The 16,551-nt window shown below is 44.5% G+C and overlaps 1 protein-coding gene and 2 pseudogenes across 1 annotated transcript in view; all 3 read left to right on the top strand.

The window, feature by feature from the left end:
- Positions 1 to 503: 503 nt before the first annotated feature.
- LOC142439950 (L-aminoadipate-semialdehyde dehydrogenase-phosphopantetheinyl transferase pseudogene) lies at positions 504 to 2,175 on the top strand (annotated as a pseudogene).
- Positions 2,176 to 2,310: 135 nt separating this feature from the next.
- On the top strand, positions 2,311 to 2,591 carry LOC142439949 (non-histone chromosomal protein HMG-17 pseudogene; annotated as a pseudogene).
- Positions 2,592 to 7,993: 5,402 nt separating this feature from the next.
- Positions 7,994 to 16,551, top strand: part of FYB1 (FYN binding protein 1) — a 102,152-nt gene continuing 93,594 nt past the window's right edge. The window contains exon 1 of the mRNA XM_075543011.1: positions 7,994 to 9,158. Coding sequence (XP_075399126.1) covers positions 8,021 to 9,158 — 1,138 coding nt within the window. The 5' untranslated portion in view covers positions 7,994 to 8,020. The remainder of the gene's footprint in view (positions 9,159 to 16,551) is intronic.

Genomic DNA, 16,551 nt, shown 5'->3' with positions numbered 1-16,551 from the left:
AAAAACCAATTCCAATATACAACAGGTCCTGCAAATCACTATGTACCAACACAGGTCAATCACCTCAGTGAGGTGGGAGGAGTGGGGACTGAGTTAATGTTAGAAATATTTAACATCCGGAATTGCACACGCACCACAATTGTCATTGATCCTGCACTGGCCATTACCGGCATGTATCAGCCGACTGTCAGCCCTCAGCAAAAGAGGATCGCCGCATGATTTCCATTTATACCAAAAGTACACACACATATCTGCGCGTACACAGCTCAACAATGTCCGTGATAAGAAATGGACGGCCACAGTTGCCTCTAAAGAAGGGAATGGGTAGGGGTGCCGTCTGACATATAGTTTCCTGCAGGTCAGTATTCAGACAAAAGGGAGCTTGTTCATAAGTATTCTAGAACAGGGACGAACTCACCCTACCCTGGGCAAAGCAGGGATCTGTCACTCTAGGACTGAAGGACGAGTTCTGGACTGGAAGTAGATCTGCTTTCCTTGCCACCATGTCGTGCGTGGCACATTATCCCCTCCTTCTGCTCTGGCCTAAAGTGAAAGAGCTCCGGGGAAGAGAGTGGACTCCATCTGCAATGGAAGCAGAGGAGGAGGAGACCCACTGCGCTTGTGTGGCTTGTCTTTCTCTGACTCTGACCGCACTCCAGGGCCGTGAGGTTCGTTTTGGTGGACCATTAGCATTCAGAAAGAAATCTATGGTTAAGATGGATTGTGGGTCAGGGCATTGAATGCTGCAGTCCAATAAATCCGTTATCAGTGAGCATGACTGCTAAGGAGTCAGTATATGATAAGGTAGTTGTCGGGGTGCAGGCTAGTGATTTGCCAGAGAGGAGTAAACTGGGGATGTTTTTGGTGGGCCTTGCTTAGATAGGAATGGATTGTTTTTCCTTTCCTGACCTTACAATATCCAGTGGGAAGTTTCAGAGTGTAGAGAAAACCAAACTCAAAGGTAATAGCTCAATTGTGTTGCCCAGTGGTATCGTGGTTCCTCTGAGACCCATTTAAAAGTAGGGTGTAACATGTAAAATGAAGATTGTAATGGAAGTATCTGGGTGCCATCTCAGCCAGGAGGTCGCAGCGAGGTCCGTTTTCGGTGCATGATTTACGCTGCCGACTGCTTCTGCTTGGGGCCAGCCATGGAGGGCGTGTGCTGGCCCTCTTCCTGCGGTGCTCTTCTTTTCTTTGTCAGAGAATCATATCATGCATTTGTATTATTTCGTATTAGAACTTCTTCTGTGAAGCAAAAAGTCCCCAAATGAAGGCTCTTCAGGCATCATGGGAACAGCCAACAACCCAAACTCCCTGCCATCAAGTTGATACCAACGCACAATGGCACTCTGGGACAGGAGAGGAAGCTGCCCCTGGAGTTTCTGAGCCCGTCACTCTTTACTGCAGTAGAAAGCACTGCCTTTCTCCCGAGGTGGTTTTGGCCACACAGAGCTACCATCAATCTAGCCGAAGGAGAAGGAGCACATTGGCAGTAGATCTTTGCCAGGACTTTCGGCAGCCATGGCTGGTCACCTGATGGTAAGGACACCAGGTGCAGAGAAGCTAAATATCCCTTGCAATTATATTTGTTTGCAAAGGACTGCAAAAGGAAAACCAGTTCTGGCAAAGGACCCATTGTATCCTTATCCCAATTTCAAGTTTAACATCTTCCATCAAGGGAACAAGAGCTACAAGTTGAGTTGGATATAATGAAAACTAGCTTTCCAGTTCATGGGTCAATTCCAGAATCCCTTCATAGAGAATATTTACCAACAAACAGGGAGAAACAATCAGAAGCTGTAAGAATGATTGGATCCCAGTGGAAATGTTTTATAAATATTAGACATTGAAAGAAAGCATGGAAAATGCTATTAGTTTTGGACTAGGATTTGAATTGCAATGATTTGAATTTAATATATCCCCATTAAATCTGGAGCGTAGGCCAAGCTTGTAAAGAAACTAGTCTATTCCTTGATAAGAAGGAGGAGAAAGAATGGTCATTTTCAAAAGGCAAAATAGATGAACTCCATTTTGCTGCAAGAGCTTCTTAGGAACCCTGATGGTTCTAAGCATCAGGATGCTCCATTTCAACATGATGCTAAACCTGCCCAAAGGCAGCTTAAGATTCTGACCTTCAATGATTGACTAACATCTATTGTTCTCATGTACTGGTAGGGTAGTGGTTCCATCCACATTGGGAGAAAGATTGTGCTTTCTACTTCAGTAAAGAGTTACAGCCTCAGAGCGCTGTGAAGAAGAGCAAGAACGACCCTGGATCGACCAAACCTGCACGCTGCCGCTGTGGCCACCATGCCCAGGAGAGAGGCCGAAGTAGATGCTAAGGGCGATAAAGCCAAGGTGAAGGATGAACTTCAAGCCTATGTGCTGAACCTGCTCCTCCCACACCATAGCCTAAGCCTAAAAGGGCCCCTGCCAAGAAGGGAGAGAAGGTGCCCAAAGGGAAACAGGGGAAGGCCGATGCTGGTGAGGACAGGAACAGCCCTGCAGAACATGGAGACGCCAACACAGACCAAGCACAGAAAGCTGAAGGCGCTGGAGAGGCAATTTTGATAGCTGTGTACTTCTGGTGACTGTACACTTTGAAATACTGTTTCTTATCAAGTGCTATCAAAATGCAGAATTTTGTTTTTTTAAAAAAGCTATGTTGTTAGCACACAGAACGCTTAGTTGTTGTCTTTTAGAGGGTGGGGCTAATGTCACTCATTGGCTGTGTCCAAAACTGGATGGAGTGAAAGACAACACCATGCCCTGCTAGTTTTGAGAGACTCCCTCTGGGTTCCCAGGAGAAGGGATTCCCTGACATTGACCCACATTAGCCACCTTGGCACAGACACCTGGTGCGAGGGGGAAAAGTACAGTTTTGCTTTTCCTTCCTCCACACCTTGTTCTCCCTCTCTGCCTTCAGCACAGACTTGACTGCCATGAAACAGACACCTGTTGGGACCTTACCTTAAAACACTGGTTGTTAGGAAGTATATCGGGCGAGGTGGACTTTCCAATGACGCCGTCCTCGTGGCATCCCTCAAAAGGGCAGCGCTCCCTTTGTTCAGACGGCGGATCTTCAGATTGGTAATTCTGCTGTGCCCATTTCGTTCTCTGAATGTCAGCGTTGGCTCGGGAAAAGTTGTTAAGATAACATGCTGAATGTGAAGTGTCCACCCTCACTCTAAACTCTCCCCATTCGGAGCATCCGCTGAAGACTTCAGTGGGTTTTACAGTGGCTTTCTGGTTTGGGTAGCCCATTGAAGAAGGGGGTTTGACAGCTGCTGTATGCCGTTAACGATCGTCTGCCCGTGTCGTGCCTGAATACCATGATTGTTTGTGAAAAGTATCTTTAATAAAGCTGGATACAATTTGGGGGGGGGAAGAGTTGCAGTCTTGGAAACTGCAGGGGATAGTTCTTTACACCCTGTTCTGTACTGTCACTATGAGTCAGTATCAACCAGATGGCAGTGAGTTTTGGTTTGGGCCTGTTCCTATGACGTGTGAAGAGCCTTCGTTCTGAGACTATTTTTACTTCACAGAAGAAACACTACTCTGAAATACTACAAAATCATGATATGATTCTCTAACAAAGAAAAGTGAAAACATATATATTCATGGAAAAACAAGTAGCTAATATCAAGCTTTGTTTTTCAAAACAGTTGAAAAGTCACCTAAGTAGCTAATATCAAGCTTTGTTTTTCAAAACAGTTGAAAAGTCACCTTACCTATCTAAAAAGGGCAGACTTCAAGTTCAAGGGTTGCTCAGTTGATCTCTTTAGTCATACTCTAAATCACATTGAATTGACAAAATAGAAACAGGTGCTAGAATTATAAATATATGCTGTGGTAGGGGTAAAATTAGAAAATGGAAACATTCAGATCCTATCTTTCAGAGATTACTACTTTCAAATCTTTATGCATCCTTTTAAAACTGTTTCTTAGCAAATGAGATTTCCCAACAGCGATCTGTTGTAAGTGGGAGCACGTTTGCTTTTGTTGTGGTTGTTAAGCATGCATCCACTCTTCAGAAAGAGCAGTCAATAGAATTCTGTGGCATAACTTCCTCTGGTGGTTTGAAAGTTCTCCATTGTGTGGCTGCAAGAGGGTGCTTTGGGTCGCTGGTACCAATGTGCAGATATACTTGACTTGAGCAACCAAGGACACTTATTATCCCACTTACAGCAGCTCAGAATTGCCATTGGGAGAGTTTTTTTGGCTTGCCCATCCTTAGCTTATTGGTTTTGCTTCAGGCCCATCCCCTCCTGGTCACACAGGTGGCTGCTGCAACTTCCAGCTTTTCCCCAAAGTCCTCAGAAGTTGTCCCCTCTCGGTTTTCCTAGACTGAGAAAGGCCATGCCCAACACAATTAGCTTCTGTGTGGTAACGGGGACCCCAGTGGTCAGGAAGAAGGTGAGGTGCAGGCGCGGGTGAACAGCATTAGGGGAAGCCCACGCTGGGGTATTAGGGAGCTGTGACACGTGACTCACTCTCTCCTCCCATGCTTAGACATTTTGATCTTTCGATTGCTATGGACGGTGGTGCCGCAGATCTCCTTGTAACTGAAGTGGAGGTACATACTTAAGTACATCCCTCGGAAAGTATATCCAGAAGTAGAATAGCTGGCGAAAATATCTGTAGAGATTTTACAGGATTGCTGGTCCCTCCGCTTTAAGGCTGTCCAATGCACACTTCCAGTTGGAAGCCTATGAGGCCCCCAATAACACTCCCTGGGCAATTGAAGTGTTTTGTGTTGCTTTAATTTTTGGATAGATGTGAAAATTGGTGTCTTTTAAAATTTTGTATTTCATTAAAATGTTGTTATCGCTTAATGTTATTGGTTGTTTGTATGCCTTCCTTGTGAGCTGCCTAATCCCAGTCTGCCTGGTTTTATTTGAGCAAATAGGACTTGATTTAAAATTGGAGCACAGTAAATAAGATGCCGGGATCATCATATCGGTGGCAGATGGTTGGAGTTATCATAAATATCAAGAAGTACAATAATTCATTTTATTAGTAAACATAAAATTGCGTGTAGGTTATTAAAAGTACTTATTTTTGTAAAAGAGAATTGAAATGTTTTATCACTTTTGTTATTCAGCATGTCCAAATACTAGATCTAGGCATGGTACATATCATGCTTTTAAAAAAATCAAGTTGTGTTTCTAATAAAGGAGGTATTGTTATCCTTAGCATGAGTATAATAGAGATATGATATCTTTTTACAATAACGAAACTAAATATTATGGAATTTTTGTGAACTAGGGGGAAAAATAATCTGACCACCTGGAAAAGATCATACTCAACAGGTGTCCTTGGTCCTGCTATCTTCCTGGCAGTGACCTTCAGGAACAGCTTCAGGGTTTGAGGAAAACAGAAAGATAAAAAATGGTAAAGGGAGAACCTAATGCAACCCAAGTGGAACCCACTGCCCTCAAGTCTATGCCAACCCATAGGGACCTGAAGGACAAAGGGGAACTGCCCCGCGGGGTTTCCGAGGCTACAGGTCTTTACAGGGGCAGAGAGCACGAGCTTCTCCCTCTGAGGACAGCCAGACGGCTCCAACCAAACTGCTGACCAAACACTTGCTGGACTCTCATCACGAGAATCTACTAGGTTCTTATCCCTACTTTACAGGTCCTGCTAATAAGTCAGAATGCAAATTAATTCCCAGGTTCTTTCCAGAACATCCCCTTCCAATTTCAGCCTCGGTTTCTTCCCCACAACACCTTCATCCTCTCACAATTGCCCTTAAGAATGAAATGGGATGATACAGATGAAGCGTGCAGGGCATAATTAAGGACACACACCTATATTTTAGGGGATACTTCTTAATCTTATGAGCAGAAATAGCACAGGTGAGTGCAGAAGTCCCTGACGTGCTCCATGAGCTCCGAGGAAAGAGCAAATCTTGCCCAAGGAGAGAATCTGGTTTTCTGCTATTTGAGCGGCGTCTTGAAAGGTGAATTGTGGCCAGGGCAGGCGAAAGTGGAAAATAGGAAAATACTTTCTGGGTGAATTGTAAGCATGAAAAATAGAAATTATTATGGCCACATATGCATGTTCAATGATTTTCAAAAATCATTTCTAGGTTTTAGATTCTTAAGTATTTCTTTAAAAAATCTAGAAAACTGCAGCATTCCCCCCCCCCCCCCCAGGAAGAACAAGCATACCTTTAATTCCTCCAGATTAAATGAGACTTGAGAACCAGAGACAGGTGACTGCCTGATTGCTTGCTTCATAGTACACTTAAAGTATTATTTTTATTGTGTTTTGGGGGAAAGTTTACACCGCAAATTAGGTTTCCATTTAGCAACTTCTACACAGATGGTTCGGCGACCTTAGCTAACATTTTCCACATGTCGGCATTCTCTTTCATGGTGTTCTGGTTGTTCTGCTTCTAGAACTCTAGTTTCCCTGTCCCTTTATCATCTCATTTTTGCATTAGAATCAGTGCTGACGGGAAGGGTATATTTGAGAGCAAGACCACAGAGAATGAGGGCTAGCCTGAAAATCACTGACGCGACTAGCAAAGAGAGTCCAGAAATGGAGTTTCCAACCAGCACCGCCGCCTTCCCCTTCCCTTCCTGATTTGCCTACGGATCATACCCTCTGAAAAGAATCGTGTTGATGCGCAAACACAGGCTCCCAGCTAAGTCTAGGCAGAGTGGAACCAGTAGCGCCATGCATTTACAAGCAAGTAGAAAGACCCATTTTATTATAGTAAAGCCTGTGAAAGTTGGACCCCGGGAGAGGAAAGCTCAAAGGTTTTCCTGGGACAGAAAGCAATAGAAAAGAGGCAAGACTGCCCCTGTCAAAGGCGGAAAATTTTCGAGACCCGGAAAAACAGGAAAGTCCGGTGGAGTTGCAGCTCTCACAGGACTCACTGAACTGTTTTAAAAACAGTGTGATTCTGCCACAGCACCCTGCTAACAAGCAGGCCTTCAGTGTGGAGGGGATAAAGAAATATCTTTCATGCTGTGGTCCAGCCAGATTTGTAAGGTAGAATTAGGTTCATGATAGTGGGGGGAGGAAGCATTAAAGGGCCAGAGGAGCATGGACGTGGGTACAGATCAGAGCTGGAAGCACAGGGAATCCAGGATAGATAAACTCCTCAGGACCAATATTGAGAGTAGCCATACCAGGAGGAGAAGGGGATGGTGGGGGAGAAAAGGGGAACCGATCACAATGACCGACCTATAACCCCCTCCCAGGGGGATGGACAACAGACAAGGGGATAAAAGGAGACATCGGACAGTACAAGACATAAAAAAATTATAAATTATCAAGGTTTCATGAGGGAGGGAGGAGGAAGGAGGGGGGAAATGAGGAGCTGATCCCAAGGGCTCAAGTAGAAAGAAAATGCTTTGAAAATGATGATGGCAGCATGTGTACAAATGTGCTTGACAATAGATGGATGTATGGATTGTGATAAGAGTTGTACGAGCCCCCAATCAAAGGATTATTTTTAAAGAAATCTCTTTCAAACCACAGAGAGAGATCATTGAACGTGACGCTGATATCGAATGCACCAACCTAGATGTCAGCAGAACTTACTTGCTGTTTTATGTAGTTTCTTTTTAAGAGTCTTGTGTGAAAGAAGGCATTTCTTAATCACTTCCATATTTTTCAAGTTAAACCCACACGCACACAAATGGGGAAGGGGGACATACCAGATTAGAATCAATCCAACACGATACCCAGAGAAGCAACCAGAGGAAAGGGGAAAGGTAAAGCTGTTACTTCAGCAAGAACGAAATCGGTCTCAGACTAGCAGAAGAAAAAGTCAGTGCAGAGAAGTCACCCTCCCCCCTTCGAGAAATTCTCACAGCTTATTTTGCCATAGAGGAAGATAAGTGTTACAATATCTTGCTAGCCAATCAGCAGCGCTGCGGGCCTCAAACCAGGAAACCCTTTAAAGTATAGTATCTTACCCTGTGCAAGTAAGACTTCTGGTTGCTCAGCTAGTTTTTGTTCCTTATGCTTCTAGGATGGAAAGGCAGATGTGAAGTCTCTCATGGCGAAGTTTAATTCGGGGGGCAACCCCACAGAGGAGGTCCCCGTCAACAGCCGGCCCTTCAAAGTCTCCGGGCAAAGCTCACCGTCAGGAATACAAGCAAAGAAGAACTTATTCAACAACCAAGGAAATGCCAGCCCTCCCACAGGACCTGGCAACGTGCCTAGATTTGGGGCCCCGAAGCCACCTTTGGGAGTGAAACCTTCCGAGGACAAGCTAGACATGGACCACAAGCCCTCGTTTCTAAAGCCCACTCCTGGAGCCAACCAAAGGTTTGGAGGGATTGCAAACTCTCCCAACAGAGACCCTGAGGTGAAAGTGGGATTTCCAAAGCCTGGCGGCCCCAAGCCCATCAACTTGCCCAAGGAAGAGTCCAAGCCTGTGCTTCCCCGGCTGCCTGGGAATAAGCCACCTCTTCAGAGCTTAAGTCAAGACAGCGACTCCAAGCCACCCGGCCTAAAGCCCAGGGCTGTTCCTCCAGTCCAGGAAAATGAACAGAAAGAAGGTTTCCCAAAACTGGCCGGGGTCAAGGGCAAGTTTATGTCAGCCTCTCAAGAACCTGACCCCAAACCCCTTTTCCCCAAACCCCCCTTTGGCCAGAAATCGACCCTGAGTTCCAGTGCCTCCCATGAAGATGAGAGCCCCACTAAGAATCTGTCTCCGCAGAGAGGACCGCCAACTCCCCTAGGAGCCAAACCGAAGCCTGGCCCTTTAAAACCCGCAAGAGAAGACCCAGAAAGCAAGGACCACAGCGGTGTCCATTCAGCAAGTTCACCTTTCCCCGGAGTAGTTCTGAAACCAGCAGCACACAGAGGACCTCCTGGGCCTCTCAAAAATGCCGAAGAAAAGAAAGAAGAGAGGAGAATAGATTCTGCTAAGAACATCTTCCTGAGCAAAATGACTCAGGAGGAGTCAGCCCCTGGGGCCACTCCGGCCAAGGTCCCTAAGGTACCTTCTAAGCTGACGGTGGGAGGGCCATGGGCCCAAAGCCAAGAAAAGGACAAGGGGGACAAGACCCCAGGCGTCCCCAAGCAGAAGCCATTGCCTTCCTTGTTGACCTTGGGCCCCCCTCCACCCAAACCCAGCAGACCACCACATGTTGACCTGACCAAATACCGAAAGGCCACCACTGCAAACAGTGAGTCTTTGCTCTGTTTCCACTTTAATCTGTTTCTTTTCACAGCAGCAACTGTTTCAACTTCAGGAAAAAAGTGACCAGGCATCCGTCCATAGCTGGTATTTGTGAGTATGTGATGAATTTCCTTCGGTATTTTTTTTATCCCCCTTTGGTAGGGCAGGTATGAGAAGGTAGCTGGCCTTAGTTCTGCGTAAGACTTCTGCGAGCCAATGATTGGGTAGCCTGGTTTGGGGATGAGATACTTCCATTTGATTGATAAATGGCTTTGCGTAATGACCAAGTTTTCATTTACTTCCTTTCTTGAGTTTCATTTCTGTTAAATGCCATGAAAATGTCGATACCATGTGGTAAGCAAAGCTCGAAATAAATTACCAGAGGCAACTTTGCTCCGGCTTACCATCTCATTCAAAGGATACTTCCCAGTGACCCGAGGCATCCTTGCTTGTCACGAGCGAGCAGTTCTACTGGCCTTTCGGGCCCAGAGAGGAAGGATGCTGCCCAGCATTTCACAGTGCACAGGAATGAGTCTGCAGAACTGTCCGGCCCCACCCGTCAGGAGCACTGACGTTAAGAGATCCTTCTCCGAGTGATGTTTAGTGTGTGCTTAATTCCCCATGTGTGTCGTCGGGCCCCCTGTTCAAGTAAGAGATGAGGAATCTGTGGCCGCCCTTCCTGTGGCCCACTTCGGCTATTTTCCCTTTCGCAGCCCTTTGGGGACAAATTTTATCTCTGACTCCTAAAGCAGCAAATAAGACAGGATAATAAGTCAACATGTTTTCATTTGATTACAGAGGCATTGGTTCATGTAACATGATCAACCGTGAATGAGTTGGGGAAGCTTTCTAGTCCTGGAGAATGATAAGGAAAACAAGTTCAGCCATGTCCTGCTTATATTTGGGGTAGATCGTATGCAAATGTCATGTATTGGTGAGGGAGGGGCAGGGAAGGATGCTTCTGGGTCACCTTACCACACGAGGGAGGCACTTCTCCTGACAAAAAGATGGTCTGATTAAAAGCACATGATACCAGACCAGGCGGCATTTCATTCACGGGGTTCTCCTGAGTCAGAAGCAACCCCACAGCAACTAGCAGCAAAACAAGTCCAAGCCTAACACTTGTAAAGTCTTCGGTTTGTGTGTGTTGTATAAACATTTTTGTTGTCTTGCCTTCCTGGGATCAGGATTATTTCTCGATGGTGTCAAATCCTCCATTAGTTCTCTCAAGTAGAACCAAGTCTGAAATGGCCCCGTGATGATCTATCTACCCGAAAGATCCAGCCTTGCTACACGCAGGTTTTCCTGCTCCTCCGTGACCTTCTTATTCCAATCCTGGCTCCTAACTCAGAACCCTTATGCTTGTGAGACCTTGAGATGTCTATTTCTTCCGAGCCTCCGAGAGAAAGCCAGGAGCCCTGGGAGCACGGTGGGTCACCTGTTGGGCTGCTAACCCATAGGGCAGCAGTTTGAGAACCACCAGCTGCTCGGAGGGAGAAAGACTCAGCTTCCTACTCCTATCAAGGGTTCATCTCGGAAACCCATGGGGCTAGTTCCACAGGGTCCTATGAGGGTCCCTGTGAGTTGGAATTGACTTGATGGCAGTGAGTTTTATGAGGTTCCTTTTATGAACCATTCTCTTATTAAGCAGAATTTTAATAAGAGAGTTTTCTTTCATATCCTCCATGGTTACTTCCACCCCATGGATCTCGTGGCTGTTGTCTGCAATCATGCTTTTAAATGAATGTTAATTAAGTCATGTTTCTTCTTTGTGCAGTGGCCACCAAGGTAGGCCTGGCAAAAGCTCCGTTGATTTTCAAGGCAGTAAAGCAACTAAGAACCGAGGCAGAATTGACAAGTGGGTCAATTTTATCTTTGCCGTCTCTGTTCGTCTCCCAAAATTGCCACAACAAAAGACCACAAACCAAGTGGTCATAAGCAATAGATCTGCCCTCCTGTTTCTGGACCGGAGGCCTCTCAACTCGTGAGCATTCTTTTTCAGAAGGCGCTGGGGGAAGATCTTATCTCCCAGTTTCTGATAACCCCAGGTGTTCCTTCGCTTGTAACCCACTCTCTCTGCGGTCACATGGTCGTCTTTTCTCTGTGTCTGTCTTTGCGCCTCTTCTCTTCCTTATTGAAAGACAGCACTCAGCTTAAGACACACACCTCCAGCTTCAGTCAGGCCTCAAATGGACTGACAATGTCTTCAAGGGCAAGTTTCCAAGTGAGGTCATTTTCAAGGGATCTAGGGGGGACCACTTCAGCATATCTTGGCAACGTACCCTAATCCTTCTCCTTCCCTTCTGCAAGACTTGTCTCCTCCTGATCACCAGTACTCCCTCCGGTGCTCCCCTGTGCAGCTTGGGTTCCACATCCTCTCATCACTGTGTCCAACAAAACCCCAACAAACCCCGATTCTTAATGACATTTGGGTGCTAAGCTCCACAATAAGCCCTTTGCGCTACATCCTCCAAACATCAAAACTGCATCCCTTTCCATTTAAATTAATCTCAGCTTGGTGTCAGAACAGACAAATCGGATCCAGGCCTCTGAGTTCTGAATAACACCCGTTTAAAGCAGTCGCATTTTTCAGAAACATGTGGGGGGTTTTATTTTCATTTTTAAAATAGAAATTACCTTCTTCTTCTTAAATTAAGTAGCACAAAATGGTAAACAATGAAAGGCTTTTCATCATTTCTGTCATTTACTTGGTCTCCAAACCCCGTGCTTCTTCTGCCCCGTGGAAACCACTCTATCATTTCTTATCTGCCCATCAAGACTTATTTGTGCTTACACAAGAAAATACAGTGTCAATCCAAATGCCCCTGCACACCGACGCACACTATTTACACAGGATCTAGCATATAGCATATTGTCTTCAATGTCTGATCCTGAATTTAAAAAAAATCCTGGTTAATCTTTCTGTAGTTTAGTAGAAAACTGATTCTTTTCCAGAGCATAATAATATTCTGATAAGTGAATGGCTAGTCTGATTGAAAATTTTGCACAATTTTTAACCTTTTACTATCAGAAATAACGCTGTTAGAGAATAGCAATGTATACACAGGCAGTCACCAACGGAGGACAGAGTTCTGTCCTGGTGGCTCCATCATAAGTCGGTTCTGGTAGAAGTTGGATTCCTCTGTGCGGCTCAGCATAATGCGCCAGTAGGAGACTACATGGAAGTCAAAAAAGAAAAAAAGAAGAAGAAAAAGCATTTGTTTTCTGAGCACAATTGAGTTTATTGACCCCTAATGTCTTTACTGTCATTTATCCCAAACCATTAACATTCCTCTTAGGAAGGTTAAATATATTCCAAAATTCATGTTATGTGATAGCTGGATAGTAGGCCACATAGTTGACAAAGAAGCAAATGTCATCAGCAAAGCAAAAAAATTCTGAGATTCTACTATTTATTATAAGAGAAACTTATGAAATATGCCCATGTATACACGTAGGAGTGTATCGTATGTGCTCAATGGCGCCTAACAGTAGCAAGAAGCGTGGTTATTGCCCTCAGTTTGCAAGGGAGGCTTGAGGCCCAGAGATGTGATGTCCCCCAGGTTATGCACTTGAGATTCAAGTCTCTGTCTCCAGATTCCGAGTTCAGGCCTTTGGTCACTCATCACACTGCCTCGCTGTCACATGGATGTTTGCAAACGTTTATTTTCAACATTGTTGTTAGGTGCTGCTAGTCGGTCCTGACTCACAGCCACGCTGCGAATAACAGAACCAAACATTGCCCAGTCCTGTGCCATGCTCACGATCATTGTACATGAACCATGCACATTGAATGTAAACATGCGTGCATCAGAACAGATGTGTACAAACATATTTTAGTAGAAGTCATCGCATTTCATCCTCACAGTAGCCCGCGAAGCAGGCAGGATCGTGGGAAGGAGGAGAGCGTCTCGGCCAGCAGAGCAGTCTCTCCTAGACCAGGGCCTAACATGGAAGGGTTCGTTTCTTGCCGTCGACTGTGGTCTTCACAATCGGTAGGCCTGGGTTTTCCATGCCACTCCTTTATCAGCAGTGTAAACTTTGATAAATTGCTTCCTCTATCATCATCTAAATGTTCTCTGTCAAAGAAGTCAAGAGAATGCTATTTATTTCACATGTGGCTGTAAGATAGTAGGATAAGGGGGATACTACTTAAAGTGCTTAGCACACTGGCTGAGGTCCTGTTGTTTGGTACCGTCCAATGGGTTCCAACTCAAAGCCACCTCATCTACAACAGGACGACACACTGCCCAGTCTTGAGCCGTCCGCACAATTGCGATAGTGGAGCCCATTGTTACAGCCCCGGTGTCTGACTCTCGATGACTAACGCGGTGTCCTTCACAGGGACTGGTTCCTCCTGATAACATGACCAAAGCCCATGAGACGACGTCTCACCAATGTTTCCAAGGAGCATATTCTCGCTGTACTTTTTCCAAACAGATGTCTTGGTTCATCTGACAGTTGATGGTGCTTTTGAGACCTTTCACCCACACTGTAACAGAGGCATCAATTCTTCGACAGTCTTCCTTGTTCATTGTCCGGCTTTCACGTGCACACGAGGAGATTGAAAATACTATGATTTGGTCAGGTGCACCTTAGTCCTAAAAGTGCCATCTTTACTCTGTAACATTTGAAAGAGATCTTTTGCAGCACATTGGCCCAATGCAGCACATAATTGTATTGCTATCGGGGTGGTAAAATAAGTGCTTTCCATAATTTCATTACTTCTAATGGTACGAAAACTTTACTCTTAACCTTATAAATGTTCATCATTTTATATATACTATGAAAGTTTATCTAGGAGCCAGGAAACTACATTCAGCGTACATATAAGAAACAAATTAACATATGTAAAAATGATGACAAAAAGTTCAAACAACTGAATAGACCCAGGTTTATCAGCAGTAATACCTGAAAATTTTACCCTTATATCCCCTCCCCCCGCTTGTCAACCCAAAGTGGGTGGAGAACACTAAGTGATGTCCAGGTGATACTAGATACTGGCCACCAACAGATTTGGTCACCTCAAATGGACTGAGACAGAGAGGAAAGCTGTTGGGTTTAGCCAGAGATGCAGAGAGCCCACACAGTCGGAATTGATGGCTTCCATCTCAAGAAGCTGGTGTCAGCAAGGTCAATGGTTTCAAGGTCATTTTTTCAGGGTTTATTCCCATCCCTCCTCCCCATTACCCTGTCATCTCGGGGAAAATAAAGAAATGCGCTCAATTTGCTGTGGATCTTGATCGGTCACTTTCAACAAAGACACTGCAGGGACTGCTACAGACCCTAACGTGCCCAAAGCTTGCAGTTTTGTGTCAATCCTTAAAATTTTATCCTTCAAACGCTTCAGGCTGGGTGTTCATTTTCATATAACAAAGCATCAGGATAAATTATTTATTGTATGGTGTGATTAGAAAACTTACCCATTTGTTTATAGGAATACATATGATAAAGAGAAGAGATCATGTGCTTTAAAAATAAAAACTGATTCTATCTTACATGTGTCTCCACTGAGATTATATAGTTACTGGTTGTAGCAAAGTGGAATGTCTTACTGGTGAGATTTACTCACAGAAGACTTGGTTTGTAATAGGCATAACTATAGCATGGCTCAAATTGATGAGTGCTTTCACCAATCGCCCAGTTTTTCTAAATTGTAATATTATTTTCTTAGACCTCTACTTCACTCCTTTCTTTCCAAGTTCACATCCAACTCTTTAAACCTCCTCCTCAGAGATACCTGCCGTATTTTATTGTCTTCATCCAATAGAGTATGCATTTCAAGTAAGTTTTGTTCATTCAGAAATGCACAACCTACATGAAAGAGCTTCAAAAATGTTTGAAGAAAAGATTTCATTCCCGTGTATACTCGAGGATAAGCCAAGATTTTTCAGCACATTTTTTATGCTGAAAAAGCCCCCAGTTTTTTGTGGTAAAATAAGGTGCCTTGGCTTATTCTTGAGTAGATAGCATATATATACGCTATACTTTTCAAGAACTTTTAAAGGTGCACGTTCCCCCGATATCTCAGGAGGATTACATGCAAAAAAGAAGCTCAGAGAGGGTGGGCAAAACCTCCATTTCGCTAAGCAGGGCCAGGGCTGATCCTCATGCCTCTCTTACTCCATTGTATCTCTCATAGAATATAGGCTGTCACAAGATGATAAATCATGTGGAAGTGAAAGCCACAATATCTCTATTCCTCTCCCTCTCTCTGTCCTTTGATTTAAAATGATTTTGTTTGTTTTCGTGACAAATACCACTAGATGATCCATGAAGACTGAGACCAGCTTCCTTCCCATATCATTTGGAGCAAGAAATGATGCAAATTCTTACTAGATTTTTAGGCTTGCCCTCCCATAAAAATCCAGTTAGAATTTAGACCAAAAACTCTGCATGTGTTAGTGCTTAGCAGTGACCTTAATAAATTAGATAACCCCTGTCCAATTAACTTGTACCTCCTTGAATATAGCTTAGATGTGGAATGACTGATACACACAGCCTCTCCACTGCAGCTCTATCTACTCCCAGTTCACTTCCTTGTAAACCATAAGCTTGAAAATAACTTGTTATTCAGCTTAACAGGGAGCGAGTCACCTTGTTTGTTAATTTGTTTCTTTGTTTTCTAGAGTCATTAAAAATGACAAAAGCCCAAACTTTCCGAAGCCCAAAATATGAGCGTGCTTGTTGACACACATTTCATAGGGTTCCTTTTGGTTCCTGGACTAGTCATTGGGGTTCGATGCCAGAAGGCTTTTTCCAAAGGCCCCACAGCGCAGAGGCAGTTTCAGACCTGGAGGGACATTCCTCTGGCGTCCTGACTGGAAGTGGAAGGTCACTGAATGCATTGTGGTTCCGCTGCAGGTGGTCACACAGCCCCCAGCTCAGTGTTCTTCCTCTTTGATTCTCTGAGGTCCACACTTATGTTCAGCCCCAGCCCAAGCTGAATCCATTTCTCTTGCCTCTTTGACCCTTGAAAAGACAGTTTTCCATAAAACTCCTAGCTCTTCCTTCTATTCTAGGTTGGAGAAAACCGCTAGCTCCACCCAGGAGGCAGTTTGGTTTACGGTGAGGGTGTCCAGTTAGCTCAAATGTGTGACGCCTCCATGTACAACAGAAAGAAAGGCTGCATTCCGGCTCTGCACCATCAACAAACAAATATCTTAAAATGTCTAAATAACTAAAATTACATCAACTTAGTAAAATGTATGCAATATCAAAGATTTGGTTGCCTGTAATATAAGTAAAGATTTTGGGTCACAGTAGCTGAGTTATCTTCAAAGTATGAAATGTACCATGATAGTATGTACTAAATATCTCCTCTGCCATCAAGTACAATCTGGCTCCTACTGACTCTATATGAGATTTCCAAGACTAAATCCTTATGAGAACAGATTGCC

This window comes from Tenrec ecaudatus, chromosome 2, assembly GCF_050624435.1.
Source record: "Tenrec ecaudatus isolate mTenEca1 chromosome 2, mTenEca1.hap1, whole genome shotgun sequence".
NCBI lineage: Eukaryota > Metazoa > Chordata > Mammalia > Afrosoricida > Tenrecidae > Tenrec > Tenrec ecaudatus.
This window is presented reverse-complemented; position numbering and strand designations above follow the sequence as displayed.